Here is a 22099-nt window from a genome sequence, read left to right as displayed (position 1 = left end):
GTCTTTTTGAGACAGGATCTCTCTGCCCCAGCTAGCCTGGAACTTGCTATATAGACCAGGCTGGCATCAAACTCACAGCGATCTGCCTGCCTCTGCCTCCCAAGTATTGTGACTAAAGGCATGTACTACCATACCTAGCTTTGCCAATCATATATTTGAATACATGAAGAATTCTTATTACTTGGGGCTGGAAAGATGGCTCAGTGGTTAAGAGCACTGGCTGTTCTTGCCAAGGATCCGGGTTCAATTCCCAGCACCCACATGGTAGCTAACAACTGTCCCTAACTTCAGTTCCAGGGGCTCTAATGCCTTCTTCTGATCTCCTCGAGCATTGTATGACAAGGGTGCACTTACATATATGCAAGCAATATACACATACACAAAAAATAAAAATAATACAACACTTAAAAATAAAATTTTATTTATAAAAATAGAACAAAATACTTAAAGAATTCTTGTTACTCAATGACCCTAAAACCATGTGTATTAGTCACTTTTCTGTTGCTGTGATAGAAACACTGACCAAAACAACTTATAAAAGGAACAATGTATTTGAACTTACGGTTCCAGGGGAATTACAGTCCATCTTGGCAGGCATGGCGGCAGAGGTGACTGGAGGAGGAGCGGAAGCTAAACTCTCATATCATCACACAGCCACAGGAAGCAAGAGAGCGACTGGAGATCTGGCAAGGCTTACGAACACTCTAAGCCCACCTCCAGTGAAGTGCTTCCTCTAGGATAGCCACACTTTCTAAAACCTCCCAAAACAGCGCCATCATCTGGGGACAAAATGTCCAAACACAGGAGCCTATGGGGGGACATTTTCATTCAAACCACCACACCATGTAACCCCTAAAACAGGTAGAGGAACCCAATAGGCATTTCTTCCAAAGAACCTAGACAAGCCTGGCATGATGGCACACACCTTTAATCTCAGCATGCTGGAGGCAGAAGGAGGTGGATCTCTGTGAGATGCAGGCCAGCTTATATAGCCAGTTTCAGGCCAGCTGGGGCTACAGGGAGGCTCTGTCTCAAAAAAATGAAAACAAACAAATAACACCCCCTCCACACCATAACAACAACAAACCAAAAAAACCTAAATCAAAACAAAACAAAAAAAATCCCTAGACAAGTGGCCAATAAGCATACAAAAGATGTTTAACATCATTCACCATAGAAGTGCACAATTTAACCAATGAGATTTTACTTCATACCAGCTAGCATGGCTATCAAAACAAAAATAAAAATACCAAACAAAAAACACCAAATAGATAACACCAAATATTGCTGAGACTGTAATGGAACTGGAACTCTCATATGTTCTTGGTGGAAATATAAAACGGTGCAGCTGCTTTGGAAAACGGGCTGGCAGTTCCACCGAGGTTAAAGCCAGAGTTACTGCGTGGCCCAGCATTTCCACTCCTAGCTGTGTACAGTAGACAAAAGAAAACATAACCGCACAAAACTTTGTACCAAAATGCTTCTGACAGCATTATTCATAATAGTCAATGTTGGAAACAAGCCAACTGTCCATGCCCGAGGGATAACAAAATGTGGAATATTCAAGCTTAGAACAATATTTTTTCTATTAAAAGGAACAAAGTACAAGCTAGAGCATGGACAGAGCTTGGTAGCACTGTGCGAGGCGAAGACAAAAATCACCTATTTTCATTTATGGTAACTGATGAGACAAATCTACAGAGGCTTAAGTAGCTCTTGCCAAGAAAGCAGTGGTTGCCAGAGACTGGGGGGTAAGGATGTGAAGTGACTGATGGTGTTTATGAGGGTCCTTTGGAGGAGATGATAAAAATATAATAATATTGATTGTGATAGTGGTTGCATAACTCCAAATTACTAAAATTCTTTAAATTTTATACTTCAAATGAATGAGCTGCACAGCACATAAATTGTGGCTATTTGTTAGTAAACAAATCAATGATAACCTCAGTCCAACTTCAATCATTTTACCATCATGTCTAACCTGGGTTCTTATTTTTATTTTTTGACCACTCAGACAATTTTATTTTACTTCTGGCTCTGGATTCATTTTCTTCCCCCAAACCTCAATTTATATTCCATGAATCTGGAATTTGAAATCTAAACAAGTTGCATTGAGGATTAACTTTACATTATTTGTAGAACACAGAAAATTGCAGGATGTCACCTTATTGCTTAAGGAAAACTTTAAGCATCCTAAAATATTTCACAACCGTGTTTGTTATGTGCTCTGACAGCAAATTTATTTATTCCCAATCACCACAAAACTTAATAACCCATTAAGCATTTCAAAATCATATTTGGGGCTGAGGAGATGGCTCAGTGGATAAAGCATTTGCAGTGCAAACACAAAAACCTCAGCCAGATGCGGTAGCACATTACTATAATCTCGGGGTTTCTGTGGCAAAATAAGCAGAGGCAAGAGAATCCCCTGGAAGCTCACAGCTCAGCTAGCCTGGTGTACACAGCAGCAAACAAGAGACCTTGCCCCAAACAGGGTGGAAGGTAAGGACCAACACACAAGTGTTCTCTGACCTCCAAACAGAAATGGGTACACACACACACACACACACACACACACACACACTCTCTCTCTCTCTCTCTCTCTACACAAACACAAAGATAAAGAAAAAAAAATCACATTAAAGTGTGGGTGAGGTGGCTCATTTGGTAAGGCCACTTGCTGCCAAGGCTGATGACCTGAGTTTGATCTTCAGGACCCACATGGTAGAATCAGAGAACTGACTCCCACTAGTTGTTCTCTGATTTCCCCATGCACGCACACATACACAGATAAATGTAATTTTTTGGTGGGGGCGCTTTTTGAGACAGTGTCTCTCTGTAGCCCCAGCTGTCCTGGAACTCACTCTGTAGACCAGGCTGGCCTTGAACTCACAGAGATCCACCTGCCTCTGCCTCCTGAGTGCTGGGATTAAAGGCGTGCACCATCACGCCCAGCATAAATGTAATTTTTAAAAAATTAAAATCGCATTTGCTTAGCCTTACTGGTGACATGCAACAAAAACAAACACATGATCTTTCTGTAGCTGCTCTGACAAATATGGAAGCCACTGGTCACGTGTGGCTATTGAGCACTGGAAATATGGCTAGTCCAAATTAAGATCTACTATTTGGGGGAGAAGTGTTATGTAAGTACACATGTATGTGTGTCTGAATGTATGTGGTTACACATGTACAGGTGGAAACCGAGGTTGATGTTGGATGTCTTCCTTAATCACTCCACACTTTACTTGTTGAGGTAGGGTGTCTTGCTGAACCCAGAGCTTGTAAATTTTGTCAAGTTTATTTAGCCAACTCGCTCCAGGGATTTCCCCATCTCTGACTCCCTAAATACTGGGATTACAGGCAGCTGCCATGTCTGCCTCGCTTTCACATGTGTTCTGTGGATCTCAACTTCAGTCCTCTTGTTTGCATGGCAAGCACTTTACCCACTGAGTCATCTCTCCAGCCCAAGATGTACTTTAACTATAAAATACACACTAGATACTGTGGACATTACAAAAAAGAAAAAAGATAATGTAATCTATTTAGGAGGGGTTTTTTTTTTTAATTCTGTTACAATACTCCCTTCTTTTCAGTTTTGCTTTTCAGTTTTGGTTATCTGCCGTTAACCACTATCTCAAAATTCAGTACAGTGCAGATATTGGCGGAGGTAAGGCACACTCACCCAACTTTTATTGTAACATATTAGAAATGGTCTATTATTGCTTCTAATCTTTATGTTTGCATAAGAAAAAACCCCACAGTATCTACAAAGGTCACTACTATCCAAGGTTTCAGATACCCACTGGGGGTCTTGGAGTACATTCCCATGGATAACACTGTGTGGCTCATATTTTATTTCTATTGGGCAGAGTTGGTCTAAAGAAATGTGCTTCTGAGGGGGCAGTAAATGCACACTAGGAGACAAAGGTTTTGAATAGCTTCTCCCATTACGGTTTCCTGTTGTCTCTTTTTACATACTGGTCAGTTTCCAGGAGTCTTTAGCACAGGTGGAAAAGCTGCAACACAAAGCCAACACTGTATTCTCACAGGGTCAACAAAATAATATGGACCCTCCAGCCATTCTGGAATCTAGCAGCTGCTGCTTTCAAAACCTTCAGTAAAGGGGGGAAGGTGGGTTTTTTGAGACAGGGTCTCCCTATACCCCCAGCTGGACCTAGCTATATAGACCAGCCGGCCTTGATTTTCAGAGATCTACCTGCCTCCTGAGCACTGGGATTAATGGTGTATGCCACTATGCCCAGCTAAGGGTGAAAATTTGATTGCATTAAAACTTTCTGGGGATAAAATTTCGGTATAAAACAAGAAGGCTACACAGCCTTAAGCCTGGTTTTACCAAACCTGTGAACACAAGAACCTAATTGACAAAAGGGAAAGGGTAAACAGAAGGGATAGGAGGTGATTCTACAGAAAGTCAGAGATGCAGCATGGCAGCAAAGTGAGTTTTAGGAAGACTCCTAGAGGGAGATCTATTTCAGTGGGGGATCCAAAGCCTCCAAGCCCCAGAGCTCACTTGCACAATGTACCTGTTCAAGATTGCCTTTAATCAGCAGCATCACTGGGAGACAGATCTGCATTGCATAGACTTCTGTGCCTTGGGAGACTGATTTTTTTAACTAGGGCATTGCTATCCAACATGGAGTCACCGGCTATGTACCTGGTTGTGAAGCAGTTGAATTCTGACTGTTGTGACTGAGGAACATATATGACTCAGGTTGAGCCATATATGACCAGTCTGGTCTAGACCCTGATACTTCAAGTGTCTATAGAACAGTTGCACAGATACCTTCTGGGAGTTGGTTAGAAATGCAATCTCAGATACCAGTCTGTAGATTTCTAGACTATGGAAAACATTCTGCAGCTTAAGGTTGAAGTCTGGAAAGCACCTATGGAGGGCAGATCTGAATACACCAGCAGCTTGAAATTATATGCAAAGCTTGCAAATATATGAGTGTATAAACCCTTTCATCTCTTCCTCTGGAGACTGTCTACAATTTTCCCTCATCAGATTTTCCCAAGTATTCATGACCACAAATCAAAACTTTAAACTATGGGAATGTAGCTCTATGAAGTAAGAAAGTCCATTTCATTTAACAAAGAAAAGCCTTAAAGTTGTCCTTTACTACGTAAGCAAATTATTTTTTTCCCTTTAAAATAATTTTTTTTTGGTCTTTTTGAGACAGGGTCGCCCTGTAGCCCCATCTGACCTGGAACTCATTGTGTAGACCAGGCTGGCCTTGAACTCACAGAGATCCGCCTGCCTCTGCCTCCCAAGTGCTGAGATCAAAGATGTGTGCCGTGCCTGGTTCCCTTAAAAATTTCACACTTATTTCACATGTACATCACTGTGTAACTGTGGAAGTCAGGGGACAACTTTGAAAGTCAGTTCACTCCTTCCACCAAGTAGGTTCTAGAAACTGAATTCAGGTTGTCCAGCTTGGTGGTAAGTACCTTTACGAGCTGAGCCATCTTGCTAGCCCTTTCAATATATGGAGGTCAGACCCTGGTCACACCACTTGGGGCTTCCTCCACTGTGCTTGTACTTCTGATGTCTCAAACAAGAAATGCTTCACTCTCCTGATTTTTGTTGTTCTTGTTAAATTTTCTTAGGTTTACTTATCTTTATTTTATGTTTATGAGTGCTTTGCCTGCATGTATGTATGTGCAGCACGTGCATACAGTGACCTTGGAGGCCAGAAGAGTGTCAGATCCCATGGAACTGGAGTCACAGATGGTTGTGAGCCACCATGTGGGTGCTGGGAACTGAACCTGGGTCCTCTGCTAGAGCAGCAAGTGCTGTTAATCACTGAGCTGTCTTTCCACCCATTTTAATTAATTAATCATATACTTTTTGTATAATATTTATTGAATTTTTGTGTATTTCATACAAAACATCTTAATCATCTTTATACCCATTCCATCCGCATCTTCTCATAGCATCCCCCTCCACACTGGATTTCATGCATTCTGTCATTTACAGGCCTACTGAGTCAAGTTAGTGTACCCAGATATCCCTCAATGTAAATGTTTTTTGAGACAGGGTCTCAGTATGTAGCCCTGGCTGGCCTGCAACTCAGAGATCCACCTGCCTCTGCCTCTGCCTCTGCCTCTGCCTCCTGAGTGCTAGGACTAAAGGTATGTGCTGCCATGGCAGGCCTGTTTTTAAAATTTTTGAGCCCAGGCTAGTTTGGAACTCCCTATGTTAGGGAGGATGACTTTGAACTTTTGATATTCCTGCCTCCACCTGAGATAATAGGCATGCACCATTACACTCAGTTTTACACAGTGTTGGGGATGGAACCCAGGGTTTCATGCATGCCAGGCAAGCACTGTATTACCTAACTACATGCCCAGCCCTCTCCTAACCTATTTTTATGTCTTAAAAAGGACATACTAAAGCTAGGTGTGACGGCACATCCTATAATCCCCAAATTCAGGAGGCAGTGCAGGAGGATTGTCATGAGTTCAAATCCAACCAGGGCTTCATGCAAGACCCTGCCTCAGAAAAAAACAAATAAAAAGCAGGTATGCAGGTGCCAGAGAGATGGCTCAATTAGTAAAAGCACTGGCTGCTCTTGCAGAGAACCTGTGTTCAGTGTCTAGCACTCAAATGGTGGCTAAAAACCATTCATAACTTCAGTTCCAGGGAATATGACACCCTCTTCTGGCCTCCTCAGGCATTGCAGACATGGGGCACTTCGATATATGTAGCTAAAACACTCATATACATAAAATAAAAAGTAAGTAAAACAAAACAACAAAAAGTAAGGTATCCAAAAATCCCACCATTTGGGAAGGTAAGAGAGGAGACTGAGTGAGTTTGAGACAAGCCAGGCCTACAGATTAGTGAGACCTTATTTGTTTGCTTTTTTTTTTTTTTGTCTTTTTGAGACAGGGTCTCCCTGTAGCCCCAGCTGTCCTGGAACTCACTATGTAGACCAGGCTCGCCTTGAACTCACTGAGACACTGAGATCCTCCTGTCTCTTCCTCCCAAGTGCCTGGACTACGGGCCTGCGCCACCACGCCCATTGAGACCTTGTTTTAAAACACCAAGACAAAACAAAACAAAATCCCCAAACCAGTACAACCTGGTATCTACATCACATTTATATGATCTTGGATGGGTTGGAAAGCCCGTTTTCATGGCTCTATATCTTGTTTTATATTATACATATATGTTCAAATTGGCCACAAAATATCTATTCCAGTGCTAATAGCTTTTACTAATCTGTACTGGCAGGAGCAATTGGTGAAGTTTCAAATATTAACATACTACTGCAGTTGATGCCAACTTATTGGTTGATTTAGAAATAAACCAGAAACTTTATTTTAATTTTTTAGATGGGCTTTGCTCACTATGTGGCTGAAGCTGACTCCAAACTCCTGGGCTCAAGCAATTTCTTGCCTCAGTCTCCTATTAACTACTATTACCTGCTAGGAAGTTTTTGTTTTAAACATTAGTGTAATGGCTAACTACAACATGAAACCAGATTCTGAAATCAACCAGTTGTTAAATCACTTGTATTAAATTTGTTCAAATATGTATATAATGCCATCTGATGACTCATCCCAGTTTACCTTCTTATCACCCTTCTGTAATACCAAGCTGGAGGTGCATAGGAAGGCCACATTGTGATGGTGGAATTAAGAGTCCTTTAATTAGCCAGCAGTCAAGAAGGGCTCACATACAAAAGAACTCTTGACCCCCAAGGAGAGGCAGACCAAGGTTTATAAAGCTTAAATCCACAATTACATCATACCAAGGGCAAAGCCAGTAGCCACAGTTACACCATACAAGGGTAGGTCAGTTAAAGAATCAGTTTCCAATTAAAAAAACTTTCTAAGTTTTGTTTGGGAAAAATGAGTTTCTCAGAATTGTAGAAACAATGGACTCCCTGAAATGCAGGGTAGCTGGGAGAGAGGGTTCTACCTGGCTAGTTGTATGTTTCCTAGTGTTGTACTGCTTGCATGACACCTGCTGCCTAGCTCAGTTGGTAGAGCATGATTGGGGGTGGGGGTGCTGGGCAGAAACACAGGGTCAGCAAAAGTCATCTAGAAAAAAATGGAGTTCCTTTTACCATTTCATTCCCCACTGCTTTTAGGGCAGAGTGAGTCAGTGTTGACTCAATATCCTTAGGTGACAGGGGATTGCACTGGGCTTTCAGGCATATGAATTTAACAAAAGGTTATCTGTTGTTTGGAAAATTCAACAACCAGTTAATTAGGCAAGGCCCAATTATCAGACCCAGGAGAAGAGAGAGAGGTCTTACTAGGCCTGTAAGCAAGGTAGTCAGTCATGGATTCCAACCAAACCAGTAATGGAACTAAGATCTGTTGGCCTCTCTCTCCTTTTGGAACTTTTTGATGTACATCAGATCTCTGGGATAGAATGGGTGGCAGGGTGTAGAGGAGAGAGCCTGGAGGATGTCTCAGACATTAGAATGGACTATATCCTGGAGCTGTTGGTGAGATACTTTAAGAAAGGCTGATTAGTAATTTTTCAGAATGGGGAGGTGGCCTTCTGAACATAATCTTACATGGGGTGAAACCTATCTTACAGAGAGTACATCTAACCTGGAGGAGAACCAGGGGTGGGAGGATGATTAATTTAGAAAAGGCAGATATAACAATCCAAATTATGCATTCAACCTGTCCAGAGTTTTAGGACTGGTAGGTACAATAAATGCCTTACTGACCATTTGGGGTATGGACAGTCCATTAGCTGAGCCAATTGACAGAAGCAACCCAAACCTAGTTTATCACTGTGAGGATGATCTTCATTTTTGTAGTAAAGGCCTCCACCCATCCAGAGAAAGTGTTCACAAACAACAGCAGATACCCATACCCAGCATGATGGTGCTTAATTTTGGTGAAGTCCATTTCCCATTTTTCTCTAGGGTTTAGTCCTCTTAGTTGGATGGCCTGTGTGTTCTTGAGTCCTTGTTTATAGTTGATTTGAGTACAAGAGAGACATTGAGAAGCCACCTGGGAAGCCAGATCTTGAAGCTGTGAAATCTGGTATCTAGAAGGAGCTCAGTTTGGTGGCACCTAGGTGAAGCTGGTCTATAAAGAGGCATCCAAGGGCTGAAGAAAGAATGATTCTGAAGTCTAGGGGGGTCCATTATCCCACAGGACCATTTTTGGTTTCTTGGGAATGGGTGTGGCTCAATAGGGTCTTCTGCCAAGGGAGTGTCAGAGTCCTCTTTCATTACAGATCATGGCATGGACATGAAAGGGTGGCAATGGCTTATCTTGTTGTCTGTGAAGATGTTCACCAGTTTATCCTTTCTCCCAATGTACAAACCTGGATGAGGGTAATCAGTTAAGCCTTTTGTGTGGAGCTGTCCTGGGGCAAGACTTGGGCCCAGGTGACATCCCATCGGGTTGTCAAAGCAGCTCTGGCTTTCTGAGTCCCCACTGTTACAAAACTGCATCCATCTGTGAACAAGTCAGTTGCCTCAGGCAAGGGAGATGTCCTAGAGAACTGGGTGGGTCACCTCCAAGTTATCGTCAGGAATCAGTGTTGCCAGGCTGAAGGTGAGATGGAGCTGATCAAGGAGCAGTGTCTGGTACTGAGTAATGTGGGTATTTCACATCCATCAGCTATTTGGCTATTTGCTCCCCAGAGGGTCTCTAATGCATGGGGGCTGTGCCTGAAATAGGAGACCTGTCTGGCAAGTTGAGCTTTCTTCATGGAGATAGTACCTCAGGGCCTGGAGCAGCTGGAGCAGGTCTCGGATGTCTTACAGGCAGGTGGCTGGGTCAGCAGCAGCTAACAGGTCATCCACATATTGAAGTAGTGTTAATTCAGGATGAGAGGTGTTGAAGCTTGTCAAGTCCCTTTGAAGGGCTTCCCCAAATAATATGGGAGAATTTTGACTGGGTAACAATGGCCAAATTTAGTGCTCTGGTGTTCTCTGGGGCCAGAGGCTCAAAAATCTTCTCATAGCCAGGTGTGGTGGTGTACGCCTTTAGTCCCAGCACTTGGGAGGCAGAGGCAGGCGGGTCTCTGAATTCGAGGACAGCCTGGTCTACATACCAAGTTCTAGGCCAGTTGGGGCTACAAGGGAGACCCTGTTTCAAAAAGACCACACACACACACACACAGTTCCCATAAGTGTTTGAAGAATGCCTCTGGGGAATCCTCAGGCCTCTGAAAAACCTTGGAGGTTTTAGAGAGAACTGTAAGCTTTCGGGCTGCCCCCCTGATGCCCATGAGAAGAGCCTTCTGAAAATGTCCAATGTTCAAAAGGAGTCAGGACCTGGGGCTTCTCCAAAAACTGGGGTTTGACCAGATACAGGGTCCCTATGGTCCTGCACCTGATCTGAGGTCAAACCCAGGACCCTGAATCCCCTGGCCATTGACTGCATTAGAGACAGGGAGGCCCTCAGCTCTTAGGAGGGAAGAGAAGAAACCCGGTGCAGCATACATGGGGGTGGGAGACAGACAGTGGAGTCCTTATTCCAAAGAATGGTGTGTGTGGTGGGTATCTTTTCAAGGTACCTAGAGGCAGCAGCAGAGAAGCCCTGGTGGCCACCCCAGCCACAGGTCCTGCATATACCCTCTTTTGGAGGCCTTGACAAGACTGGGGATCAGGGCAGAAGGCAGAAGGGGAGGAGGGCTAGAGTTCAGCAGGACACCTGCACATATTCGTGCATTAATACAACACTAAGTAACTGGCACTGAGGTAGACATCCCTGGACCCTTTCATAGTTCAGCTGGAGGTGGTTGGGGTCACTGAGACAAGGGTGGCAGGAAACCTGGCCACATGGAGAAAGGTTATGGGCAGCTGTCTTGGAGCTCAGGGCCCTACCAGTACATATAGGAACCCATAGAACAGTCATAGCCTCACAGTAACCTTAAGTCAGGACACAGGCCAGGACCTAAGGGAAAAGTGCCCGCAGGAGACAGAGATGAAGTAGCAGCAGCCTTTGAACAATCACAGAATGAAAGAGAAAGGACCCTGAAGATTACTGTATCCACCAGCATTAACAGTTACTCAGGCTTTTTGTTATTTTTTTTAATTGAATTTTTGTGCATTTCATACATAAAAATCATCTTTATACCCCCTTTTCCCCTTTCCCTTTGGCACCCTCCCATAGCCCCCCTCCCCACTGGAGTTTATACATTGTCATTTGTGTTAAGGCCCATTATGTAAAGTTAGTGTCCTGAGATGTCCCTCAGTGCAAGTTTATCCACTGGGGTTTAGTCAGCCTATCTAGAGTCTTTCCCTTCGAGATCAGCTCTTCCTCACCCTGCAGTAATCAGTTGCCAATAATTCTTTGATTAAGATTGGGGCTTGCTCTTCATTTCCACACTTCTACGCTGGGGTTGATTGCCTAAGTTTGCATGGGTCTTGTGCCTGCTGACACCATTGCTGTAGGTTTGTATAAGGGTCCCAGGTGTCTGTATGACCATTTCCTATGGTCATGCACCTCCTCCCTGGCTCTTACAACTCTTTCTGCTCCCTCTTCCGCAATGGTCACTGAGCCCTGGGTGGGTGGATGTCAATATGAGTCCTGTCCAAGGACCCACACTGTGCAAACTCTTATTTTTTAGTCATTTGTGGCCTTTTGCGTTCATGGGTTGGAGAGATGGTTCAGAGGTTAAGAGCACTGGTTGCTCTTGCAGAAGACCCGGGCTCAAATCCCGGCACCTACATGGCAGCTAACTGTCTGTAACTCCAGTTCCAGGGAATCCAACGCTCTCTTCTGTCCTTCTTGGGCACTGTAAGACACAGGTGCACTTACACACATGCAGGCAGTATGTGCATATACAAAGAAGAAAAACACTCAGGTTGTTTGTTTGTTTTCATTTTTAACATCCCCCAGATCCATGTATGGGAAGTGTGGGGAGGACTAGGAAAGATGGCGAACTGGAGGGGATGGCAAGGGTGGTATTGAGACCTATCATCCCATTTCATGTTTTTTATTAGTCTACCTAGTCAGTCCTGTTCTTAACCTCTAAGCCATCTCTCTAGCCACTTATTTACCTTACATTTGTATTAGAAAATAGTGCTCCAGTTTTGTAAATTTGCTTCAGAGAATCCTTTTCCTATTGATAACATCGAGGAAAATGTCCTGACTTCTATGCTAAGGTGATGACTTATTTCACATTAAATCTCTATAGTTTGACATCTATCCTCAGTCTCAAAAATGGCTTGAAGAATCTGCCTCAGATTACCTTTCCATTGGTGTTTAAAAAGAGACATAAACAGGGGGTCACTGAGATGGTTCAATGGAGAAAGGTGCATGTTACTAAGCCTGATGAGCTGAGTTCAATCCCTAGGCCTCACATGATGGAAAGAGAAAACTGACTCCTGCAATTGTCCTCTGACCTCCACAGGTGTTCCACATACATACACACACAAATAAATAAAATGTAATTTGAAAAAAAGACATAAAGATTGGTAAAATTGGCTGATACAATCAGGAAAATGAACTCATTACACAGGGCCATAAGTATTTGTAAGATGAGGAATGTTTGTTCAAAATATAAATTTATACATGAAGAACTGCTGAATATACTTTCATAAATAACTTCTCATGAAGAACAGTCTATGACTGAGAAGTACAGGTAGACCACTATACATTTTATAAATCTGACTTTTGTATGAAAGGATCTTTATAGACACTAGCAAACTGAAAGGATTAGTTATCATATTTCTAATTCTTTTATAGCCTTAGCAGTGTGGTACAAGTTATTAAAAGGAAAGAGCTACTGTTGGTTCTCAATTGTGTTTCACACCATTTCCAGGATACACACCATGCCCACTCTGTGTCTGACTTCGTATCTCTTCTCCAGACACTTCTTACCACTCTAGAAAGCACATCAGGAGGCCAGGGAACAAGGTTGTGGAAGGATAAGCTCCAGTCCAGTCCACATCACCAGTTACCCCACTGGACACTATTTCATGCTATTCTCAAATCTCACACCCAATCAAGACACTTTTGTGTCAACACCGTTTCCAAACCCTCCTTTATCCATTTAGTACCTTGCTTTCCTTTAGTCAGAGGCAAGAATTTTACTTGCATTCAGTTTTACATATTTATTAGACTTATTTACATAATTAGTAGAAAGGAGTTCTTAAAAATATTTATTACATTTGGTTCTAGAAATAATAGAAAATAAAATTGGTACAGGTATGTGTTACACAGCTTTGGAAAGACACATCTACCCTTTCACACCAGAGAAATGTTTATGCCATGCCAGAAATGGAAATGCTTAAGCAGTTGGTGACAAAGGTCAATGTTGCTGACAGAACGAAGGAGCCCTTGAAAATACTTAAAATTTTCTTCGCTGCCATTATTTCTTTTTTAGCAAATACTAGTCCAGTGGAAAAATAGTTCTGAACATAAAAGGCACCCAGAGTAAAATTAGACCTTAATCAATAAAAACAACTACATATGTTTATATCAAGAAATAGGCTCTCCTAAAAGACACTGATACTATAAATGCAAAAGCCATTGTAAACTAAAAAGTACACAAATGCTTACCTGAACCTGGTACACAGCTGCAAATGATAATCACTTTTGTGTTTATAAACCTGCAGATGTCTTGTCATTTAAACCAGTATAGGTTCTGTATGTTCTTAGTGCAGATCCTCTAATTTTCCATAGTCAGGATTTGTTTTGTTCCAGTTGCTCTTAAAGTCATGGATATTTTAAAACCTCCTATTCTTGAGGTATGCAGTGAAATCTACAATTGTTACAGTCCTTCTTTATCATAAAGTCAAAAAGCCGAATTTGTACAATGATATAAGCACCTAAAGTATATTTATTTATTTAATGTGTATGAGTGTTTTGTCTGCATGTATGTAAGTGCACCCGTGTCATGCAGTGCCTGCAGAGGCCAAAAGAGGGCGTCAGGTTCACTGGAACTGGAGTTAAACATAATTGTTAGCCACCATGTGGGTGCTGAGATTCAAACCTGGGTCTTCTACAAGAGCAGCCAGTGCTCTTAACCACTGAGCTATTTCTCCAGTCCATAAAGTATATTTTGACCAGTTCATATATCTTCTGAGCTATTATTAGGATCCTCAGGATTTGTACATGTATATAAATATTGCAAATTATTTCTTTAAGCTGATACAAACTTAAAAAAATACAAATAATCCTTTACTACAAAGATTCAAAATCCAAATATGGCCAATACTTAAAAAAATGAACAGGAGGTTGGTAAGCAAACACTTGTCTGCATTTTCTCTTCTGTGGATAAGATACTCCTCAGCGGAGCCAATTTGTATTCAGCTGGGTCTGGTTCTTGATGCTGGTATCCATTTTCAGCACTTCTCGAATGGCCATGGTGGCATAGGTGGAAGGAGGAAGAGAAAAGTCCATTTTCAGAGCCCTGTATTTGCCTTCTGCCAGGCAAGAAAGAAGAGAATGGTCAAAAACTGAAGGAGGCTGTAGGCAGACCAAAGGCCACCGAAGGGCCCACAAGACCAATCCCCTTTCCTCAGGTTTCCATTTCTCAAGGGGCCTCGAAGAATGAGTCCACCAAAAGAGGAGATCATGAGTGTGTGAATCAGGTGAATGGATGGTCAGGAACCTTCATAAGAAGGGAAAATGCGTCTGGAGAGATGGATCATCAAGTAAAGGCAGCTGTCACTAAGCCTGATGACCTGAGTTTGATCCCTGAGACCCAATGGAAGGAGAAAACCAACTCCTACAAGCTGCCCTCTGATCTACACGCACCTGTACACACACACACACACACACACACACACACACACACACACCACATGCAAATAAAAATGTACTAAAAAGGTTTTTTTTCTTTAAAGGCAGATGATCCAAAGAAGAAATACATGGGGTAGTGTGCTAGACAGTTTTAGTGTCCAGCTTGACACATCTGGGTTGAGGGAGCCTCAATTGGGGAGTTGCCTTCATTGGACTGGCCTATGGCCATGTCCATAGGGCACCTTTTTGATTGTTGAATGATGTGGGAGGGCCCAGCCCACTGTGGGTGGTGCCACCCCTGGGCAGGTGGGCCTGTGTTGCATAAGTAAGCAGGCTGAGCAGGGGCCAGGGGAGCAAGCCAGTAAGCAGCATTCCTCTATGGCCTGTGCTCCAGCTCCTGCCTCCAGGTTCCTGCCCTGAGTTCCTACCTTGGGCTCCCTAATGAACTGTGACCTGGGAGATGTAAGTTGAATAAACCCTGTCCTTCCCAAATTGGTAGTGGTCAGAGTGTTTTGTCACAACAATGGAGAAACAAACTAGGACAGGTAGGTAGGGGGCAGAAATGAAAAAAGGCCCTCTCCCAGAAGTGAGGAATGGAGTAGACAACAGACTATAGAACAACATGCTCAAGTTTTATTGCAACTATCAAGACACACATCTCACCCAGAATTCTCCATCTATGAGAAAGACACTGCAGTAGCAGGAAACACAGGCAATGTGAATGTCTGTAGTCAGAAATGTATAGAAGATAGCCAGGTGTGGTGTACAGATCTGTAATCCCAGCACTTGGGAGGTTGAGGTAGACAGATCACAAGTCTGAGGCTAGCCTGGCCTGATCTACAGAGTGAGACCCTATCTCAAACAAAATGAAATAAATAAGAAAGCCAAAAGCCAACTTGAGCAAAAACGGTGGCACATGCCTGTAATCCCAGTACTTGGGAGACTGAGGCAGGAGGATCTCTGTGAGATCAAGGCCGGCCTGGTCTTCAAAGCAAATTCCAGGTTAGCTGTGGCTACAAGGAGACCCTGTCTCAAAGAGACCAAACTACAACAAACAGCTGGGTATGGTGGGATATTCTTATAATTCTAGTAATCAGAAGCTGAGGCAAGAGGATAGTGAATTTGAGGCTGGGCTAGACTACATGGCAAAACTGTCTCACAACAACCAACCAAGCCAAACGACCAAACAACAAAAACATCAGGACATGAGGGGTGAAACAGAAACAGGAATAACAAGAATTTGAGGGGCTGGAGAGGTGACTCAGTGGTTAAGAGCACTGGCTACTCTTGCAGAGGACCTGGATTCAGTTCCCAGCACCCACCTGGCGGCTAACAACTGTAACTCCAGTTCCAGGGGATCTAGCAGCCTCTTCTGGCCTCTGAGGGCACTGCACACATGGGTTTATTTACACACATGCAAGCAAAACATACACACAAAATTAAAAATAAAAATAAAGAAAATTTAAAAAGAATGTGACAGTGAGAATGCAAATTTAATTCAGACTACCATGCTAAATTTTCACTCATCTGTACCTCTGTGGGGGAAGACAGGGAAGAAGTACCCACTACTGTCATGACTGCCTAGAACATTCATTCATTTTCACCAGGACTAAGCATTTTTACTTACCTCAGGCAGAAATTATGAAACTAAGGTAACAGAATACAAATGGAAATTGGAGTAGGTGGGTAGTGACACTAAAAGTCATTTCTTCAAAACATTACATTTCAAAATTGGCTGAAGACTAAGTGTACTTACCAGAAGCAAACACTGGTGGTGGTTTTCCTTCTAGGTTGTCCACATCCGTGTTGAAAAGTGGAATTTTAGGATCATCATATGCAACGACTTCCCTTCAATATATAAATAGTAAGTATGAACATGAACTTTCACAAATGACACTAAATTCTCAACCCAGTTTGTTAAGCAAGACAAAATACAGGTCTACTGGTAAGCCTCCCCAGTAACGAAACAGGATGGATTTATATTACTATACAGTAAGATGACAAGTGATACCAGAGTATGGAAATTACAGGCCACATTTTCCTAGCATGGCAGGCTTCACCTTGTACAGGTGAAGTTTATTAACCATGACATTTCCTCCAGAGTAGGGAAGATGAAATCCAACTCTGCCAAATTTGTGCCCACAACTAGAAAACAAGGAGACAAGAAAGAGAAAAGGGAAAGGGAATTTGCTGGCAATGGGCAACGACTATAGGATTTCATGTGGAAACTATCAAAGCTTCAGATAATACTATATAGCAAAAGTACCTTAAGATGAATTAAAACACTTAGCCTAGAAACAGTTTCAGAATAACCACATCAATGTCAGCATACAGTCAATTCTGTGTAATTTGCTCCGGAGAGCTCTGGAAACAGTGGTTTTATAGAAAAAGGCTTTTGAAAAAAGTTCATTTTCTATACATTTTTCAGTTAGGGATATAACTTTCACTATATGATTGCAGTCAATACAGCCTCACTAATTTCTTTCTTTTAAAAAAATATTTATTTTTACTTTACGTGTATGAGTGTTTTGCCTGCATGTAAGTCTACCCATGGGTGCAATGCCCTAAGGCATCAGATCCCAAAGAACTGGAGTTACAGATGGTTGTTAGCTGCCATATGTAGGTACTAGGAACCAAACTCAGGTCCTCTGCAAGAGCAACCAGTATTCTTAACTGCTGAGCCATCTCTCCGGTCTCTCACTAATTATCTTAATCATGTAAGAACTACCCACTGGTAGCAGTAGTAACGATAGTAGTAGTAACAGTAACAGTTATGAAGCACTTATATGCTAGGCTCTAAGCACAGAAAAACATACAAAGCAAAATCTACATAATAATTCAATGCTCTATCATTCAGTACTCACCAGCTAACATTCTGAGGCCGAATAATGATCTTTCGGTAAGCCCCTGATAAGGAATAATCTCGAATTTTATGTCTCATGTTGTCAATATCAAGATTGTCTGCTGTGAGCATTTCTCTGTAGGCTTCACTAACTAATACAAAAGACAAAAAGTTCATTGGAATGCTACCTGTCAGCAAGTTAACTTGAACTATACTAGTAATAGTAATAGTTTAACATGAACTATTAAACTGCCCCAACAAAACTCCAGTCTATGATCCAGAGGCTGTTCTCTGGAATCAAACCATAGTGACTTAGTTACTAAGCCTAAAATGTGCCCCAGCTTCAGTTTGGTCAACCTGCAGTTTTATATTTGTAATCAGCCATATGATTTGTAGTATAAAGTTTCCAAGCTAACTACAAAAGACCATTTCACATGAAGTTTCTAAAACACAACTTATATAATCAGAGTCAATACAGGGACTGCAAATGCTCTCTGGAAGAGGCAGTTACAAATGTTTGAAAGTAAGAGATGACAGAAACCACAGGGCTCACCCTTGCACCTCAAAGGAGACAGTTTTTTAACATGTCATTTGTGGGGGACTATTTCATGAGATGCCCAATTATTAGGAAGTACTTCCTATTCCAAATGTAAACCTGATCTCTTTAAGTTCTGTTGATTTCTTTGAAGCATGGTAGATGAGCTATCCACAAATATTCATAAGCATGGATCTTCACTAGACTTTGGTTCTTCAAACTGGTTCTCCTTTGACAGTTCTGGTTTCATCTGACCTACAGTAAGAGGCTTCAACAGCAGTTCCAGATACTTTTTATTTAAAATTTATTTCATTATTATTGTGTGTGATTTCGGTGTGAGAGCACTATGCCATAGAGTATGTGGTGGTCAGAGGACAACACTGTGGAACTGCTACTCTCCTACTTTATGTGGGTTCCAGGGACTGAACTCAGGTTTCTAGGCTTGCATTGTTGGGCAGCAAGTATCTGTAACTGCTGAGTCATCTTGCCTTAATTTTTTTTTTGGGGGGGGATATTTTTAAGATATGGTCTCCCTGTAGCCCCAGCTGACCTGAAACTTACTATGTAGACCAGGCTGGCCTTGAACTCACAAAGATCCACCTGCCTCTGCCTCCCAAGTGCTGGGATTGAAGGCGTGTGCCACCATGCCCAGCTCTTGCCTTAATATGTAGGCAACTGTCAAAGTAAATCTTTTTCATCTGTGCTTCTGTTTGTTTATTTGAGATAGGGCCTTGCTATGTAGCCCAGGAGCCTTCAATCAGCAATCTTCCTGTCTCAACTTCCCCAGTGCTAGGGCACTGTCATGTGTTACCATTCCTGGTTTCACCTGAACATTCGACTTCCAAGCCTATGAGAGTACACACTGAATGCTTTCTGTGGTTTTTATTTTTTCCATTTGCTAATATTAATTTTTTTAATCTTACACTATTTAAACATATGACACTATTTAGAAATATCATCAGTGGACTTCTTTATTCAAGTTATTCATAAAAAATGCTGGACGATGCAGGGACAAGGGAAGATGGCTTCATCACACCTTTGAGCACTGTTGGATACTGGGTGTAATCACGTTACAGGTCTATCTTAACTGTCACCCAGTGGGGGTGCATCACTATGACTACAGGGTTTCATGAATGGCATTTTATTCTCTTATTGCTACTAGCCAAGTTCCAGACACTGAGAAGTGTAAGGGAAAAAACGTTCTTTTTGCTTTCTTCCAACCATTTGGGATATCAGTTAGACTAATGGAAACCCAGCTGTTAAAACATTATTTATTCTTAATGTTTCAGCTGAGGCTGTTCCACTGCTACTTAAAAGGAAACCTAGGTGACTTTGCTTTTGATTTCACCCCTGTTGTGTCAGTTATGGTGTTTCTGGAAGAGACTGCCATGTGAGTCAGAGGATTTAGTATGAAAGATTAGTCCTTAACATGGACGTGCCCTGGATGGAACAAAAGGCCAGTTATCTCTCTCTCTCCCAGACATAGAACAATACTTCTCTCCTGCCTCTGGACATCAGAACTCCAGGTTCAACAGCCTATGGATTCCAGGACTTGCCCCAGCAGTGCCCTAGGCTCTTATGCCCTCAGTCTCTGATTGACAGACATGGCTTATATATGCTATCTATTCTGTCTCCAAGCAGATATGCTATAAACCTTAGCAACTGCCCAGAGCAGGGAGACAGAAAAGAGAAAACCATGCAATTTGAGTTAGGCATGGAGGTCAGCCATGGGACAGACAAGAAGCTGCATGGCAAAAAAAAAAAAAAAAAGGGAGAGATTCAAAAAAAAAAAAAAAAGCTAAAAAAAAAAAAAAAAAAAAAAAGGGAGAGATTCAGAAAAAGATAAAGAAGCCCAAAATATTAGAAAAAGCAAATGTTATCCCTTGGAAAGGGGTAGAGTTCACAGGGCTTCATGGCGGCTGTGTAGTAACTGCCGACTTTTAGCATCTTAAGTATGCTCCTTCCCACTAGACAGATGGATTTACAGCAGAATTCTATCAGACATTTAAAGATCTACATTCAACTCTCTCTGACCTGCAGGCCTCTCTCTGGGGTCCTGATACTGCTCTCCTTGGTTCCAGCCCAGGACAAGAAACTACAGTCCTCCCTACCAACCTTACTCATTCCCTCTTGTGCCAATCCACTCCCTTCACTGAGTGAGGTAAGCCAGTACAGATATCAGAAGCATAGCAAATTTGGTTGACTTAAATAAATAACAGATTTCTATTAAAGAAAGGTAAGCCAGTACAGATATCAGAAGCATAGCAAATTTGGTTGACTTAAATAACAGATTTCTATTAAAGACATCTAGAGGTGTTTGTATTATCAAAAATGATTTTAATCCTAATCATTTTCTTAAATTTGTTTTTATTTCATGTGTATGAGTGTTTTGTCTGTATGTAAGTGCAACCATGTTGTGCAGTGTTCACCAAGGTCAGAAGAGGGCACTGGATCCCCTGGAACAGAAGTTATGGACAGTTATGAGCCACCATGTGGGTGCTGACAACCTAGTCCTCTGCAAGAACATCCAGTGTTCTTAACTGCCAAGTTATCTCTCCAGCCCCCTAATCATTTTATAACTCATAACATTTCTAGGCATATAACATTGGTAAGAATTTTGGTATCTTGATATTTTAACAGAAAAATACCAACAACAGGCCAGTCCTGGCTAGGCTATCTTCCAGGGTCAGCTCCAGTAAGTTGGCCAGAGCTGCTTCTTTTCTTCCTTTCTTCCCCTACTCCCTCCCTTTCTTCCTTCCCTTCCCCCTTCCTCCCTCTGCCATCTCTGGAAGACTTTCACAAAAAATTATGGTTTATATATTTTTGAAATATAAATATCTTTAAATGTGACAGAAATAAAGTTTTAAGATTATACTTAATGATCTTTTTTCTCTTTTTTACTCTTGGCTGCAGGTAACTTAATCATGTTACACTTGTTTTAACTATTCTGCCAAACATGGAACTTACTTTTATGTTTTGGGTAGATAACATCAAAACCGGGCAAAGGCATCACCACATCATGAATAGAGTAATTATTAATATCATCTTCTTCAATATAGGTGGCTGTGGCTACAAATCCACAAACAAACATCAGGTTAAGAAAAACGATATTTTCATGAGCCCACACTCCTAAAATTACATACATTTAAGTGAGCTGGGAGTATAAGAAAGTATATAATTACAGATTCAGAGGCCTAGGAAGCTTAAAGAAACTAAGGTGGGATATTCTCTTGTCTTTTTTCCCCTAAGAAACAAAAATGAAGGATTTATGGGCTTAGAGATGACTCAGTGGTTAGTAGTGCTTACTGCTCTTGCAAAGGACTAAGGTTCATTACTAGCACTCACATGGTAGCTCACAACTGCCTATAATTCCAGTACAAAGAAGTTCAAGGTTCTTTTTTGGCCTCTGCATGCATGTGGTACACATAAACTCATGCAGGCACACACACATACACATAAACATAATAATAAATAAATCCTTAAAAAACAAGGATTAGCCAGATGTGGTAGCATAAACCTTTAATCTCAGCACTTGGGAGGCAGAGGCAAGGAGATTTCTTTGAATTTAAGGCCAGCCTGGTCTCTACATAGAGAATTCCAGGCCAGCCAAGGGTATACAGTGAGACTATGTCTCAAAAAAAAAAAAAAAAGGACCTAGGACTTAGAATTCTGTATTTTGTATGTGGTATATGTACATGTTTGTGTGGGTATGTGCATTATATGTGTGTACATATGCATGTGTATATATGGACACCAGAGGTCATGGTGGGGGCTTTCCTCCATCACTCCACTTATTTCTGGAACAGGGTCTCTCTTGATTTGGCTACACTGGCCAGGTAATGAGTTCTTAGAATACACATGTCTCTGGATACCTTCCTACAGTGCTGGGGTGCTGCCACATCCAGTTTTATATGGGTGCTGGGGATCCAAACTCAGGTCCTCATTGCTTGTACAAGAGGCACTATACCTACTGAGTCATCTCTCTAGCACTTTGTATTTAGATTTTTAAGGCATATTTA

At 41.9% G+C, this 22099-nt stretch overlaps 1 protein-coding gene across 2 annotated transcripts in view; it reads right to left on the bottom strand.

Moving 5' to 3' along the window:
• Window positions 1–13348: 13348 nt before the first annotated feature.
• The window catches only part of Pus7 (pseudouridine synthase 7), a 69239-nt gene continuing 60488 nt past the window's right edge, over window positions 13349–22099 (bottom strand). For both annotated transcript variants that reach the window (XM_008830739.3, XM_008830741.3), the window contains 4 exons: window positions 21048–21149; window positions 17568–17697; window positions 16460–16551; window positions 13349–14384 (listed from right to left, as the gene is read on the bottom strand). In XM_008830739.3, coding sequence (XP_008828961.1) covers window positions 14248–14384; window positions 16460–16551; window positions 17568–17697; window positions 21048–21149 — 461 coding nt within the window. In that variant the 3' untranslated portion in view covers window positions 13349–14247. The remainder of the gene's footprint in view (window positions 14385–16459; window positions 16552–17567; window positions 17698–21047; window positions 21150–22099) is intronic.

Source organism: Nannospalax galili, unplaced genomic scaffold (genome assembly GCF_000622305.1).
Source record: "Nannospalax galili isolate Female #2095 unplaced genomic scaffold, S.galili_v1.0 scaffold312, whole genome shotgun sequence".
Lineage (NCBI taxonomy): Eukaryota > Metazoa > Chordata > Mammalia > Rodentia > Spalacidae > Nannospalax > Nannospalax galili.
This window is presented reverse-complemented; position numbering and strand designations above follow the sequence as displayed.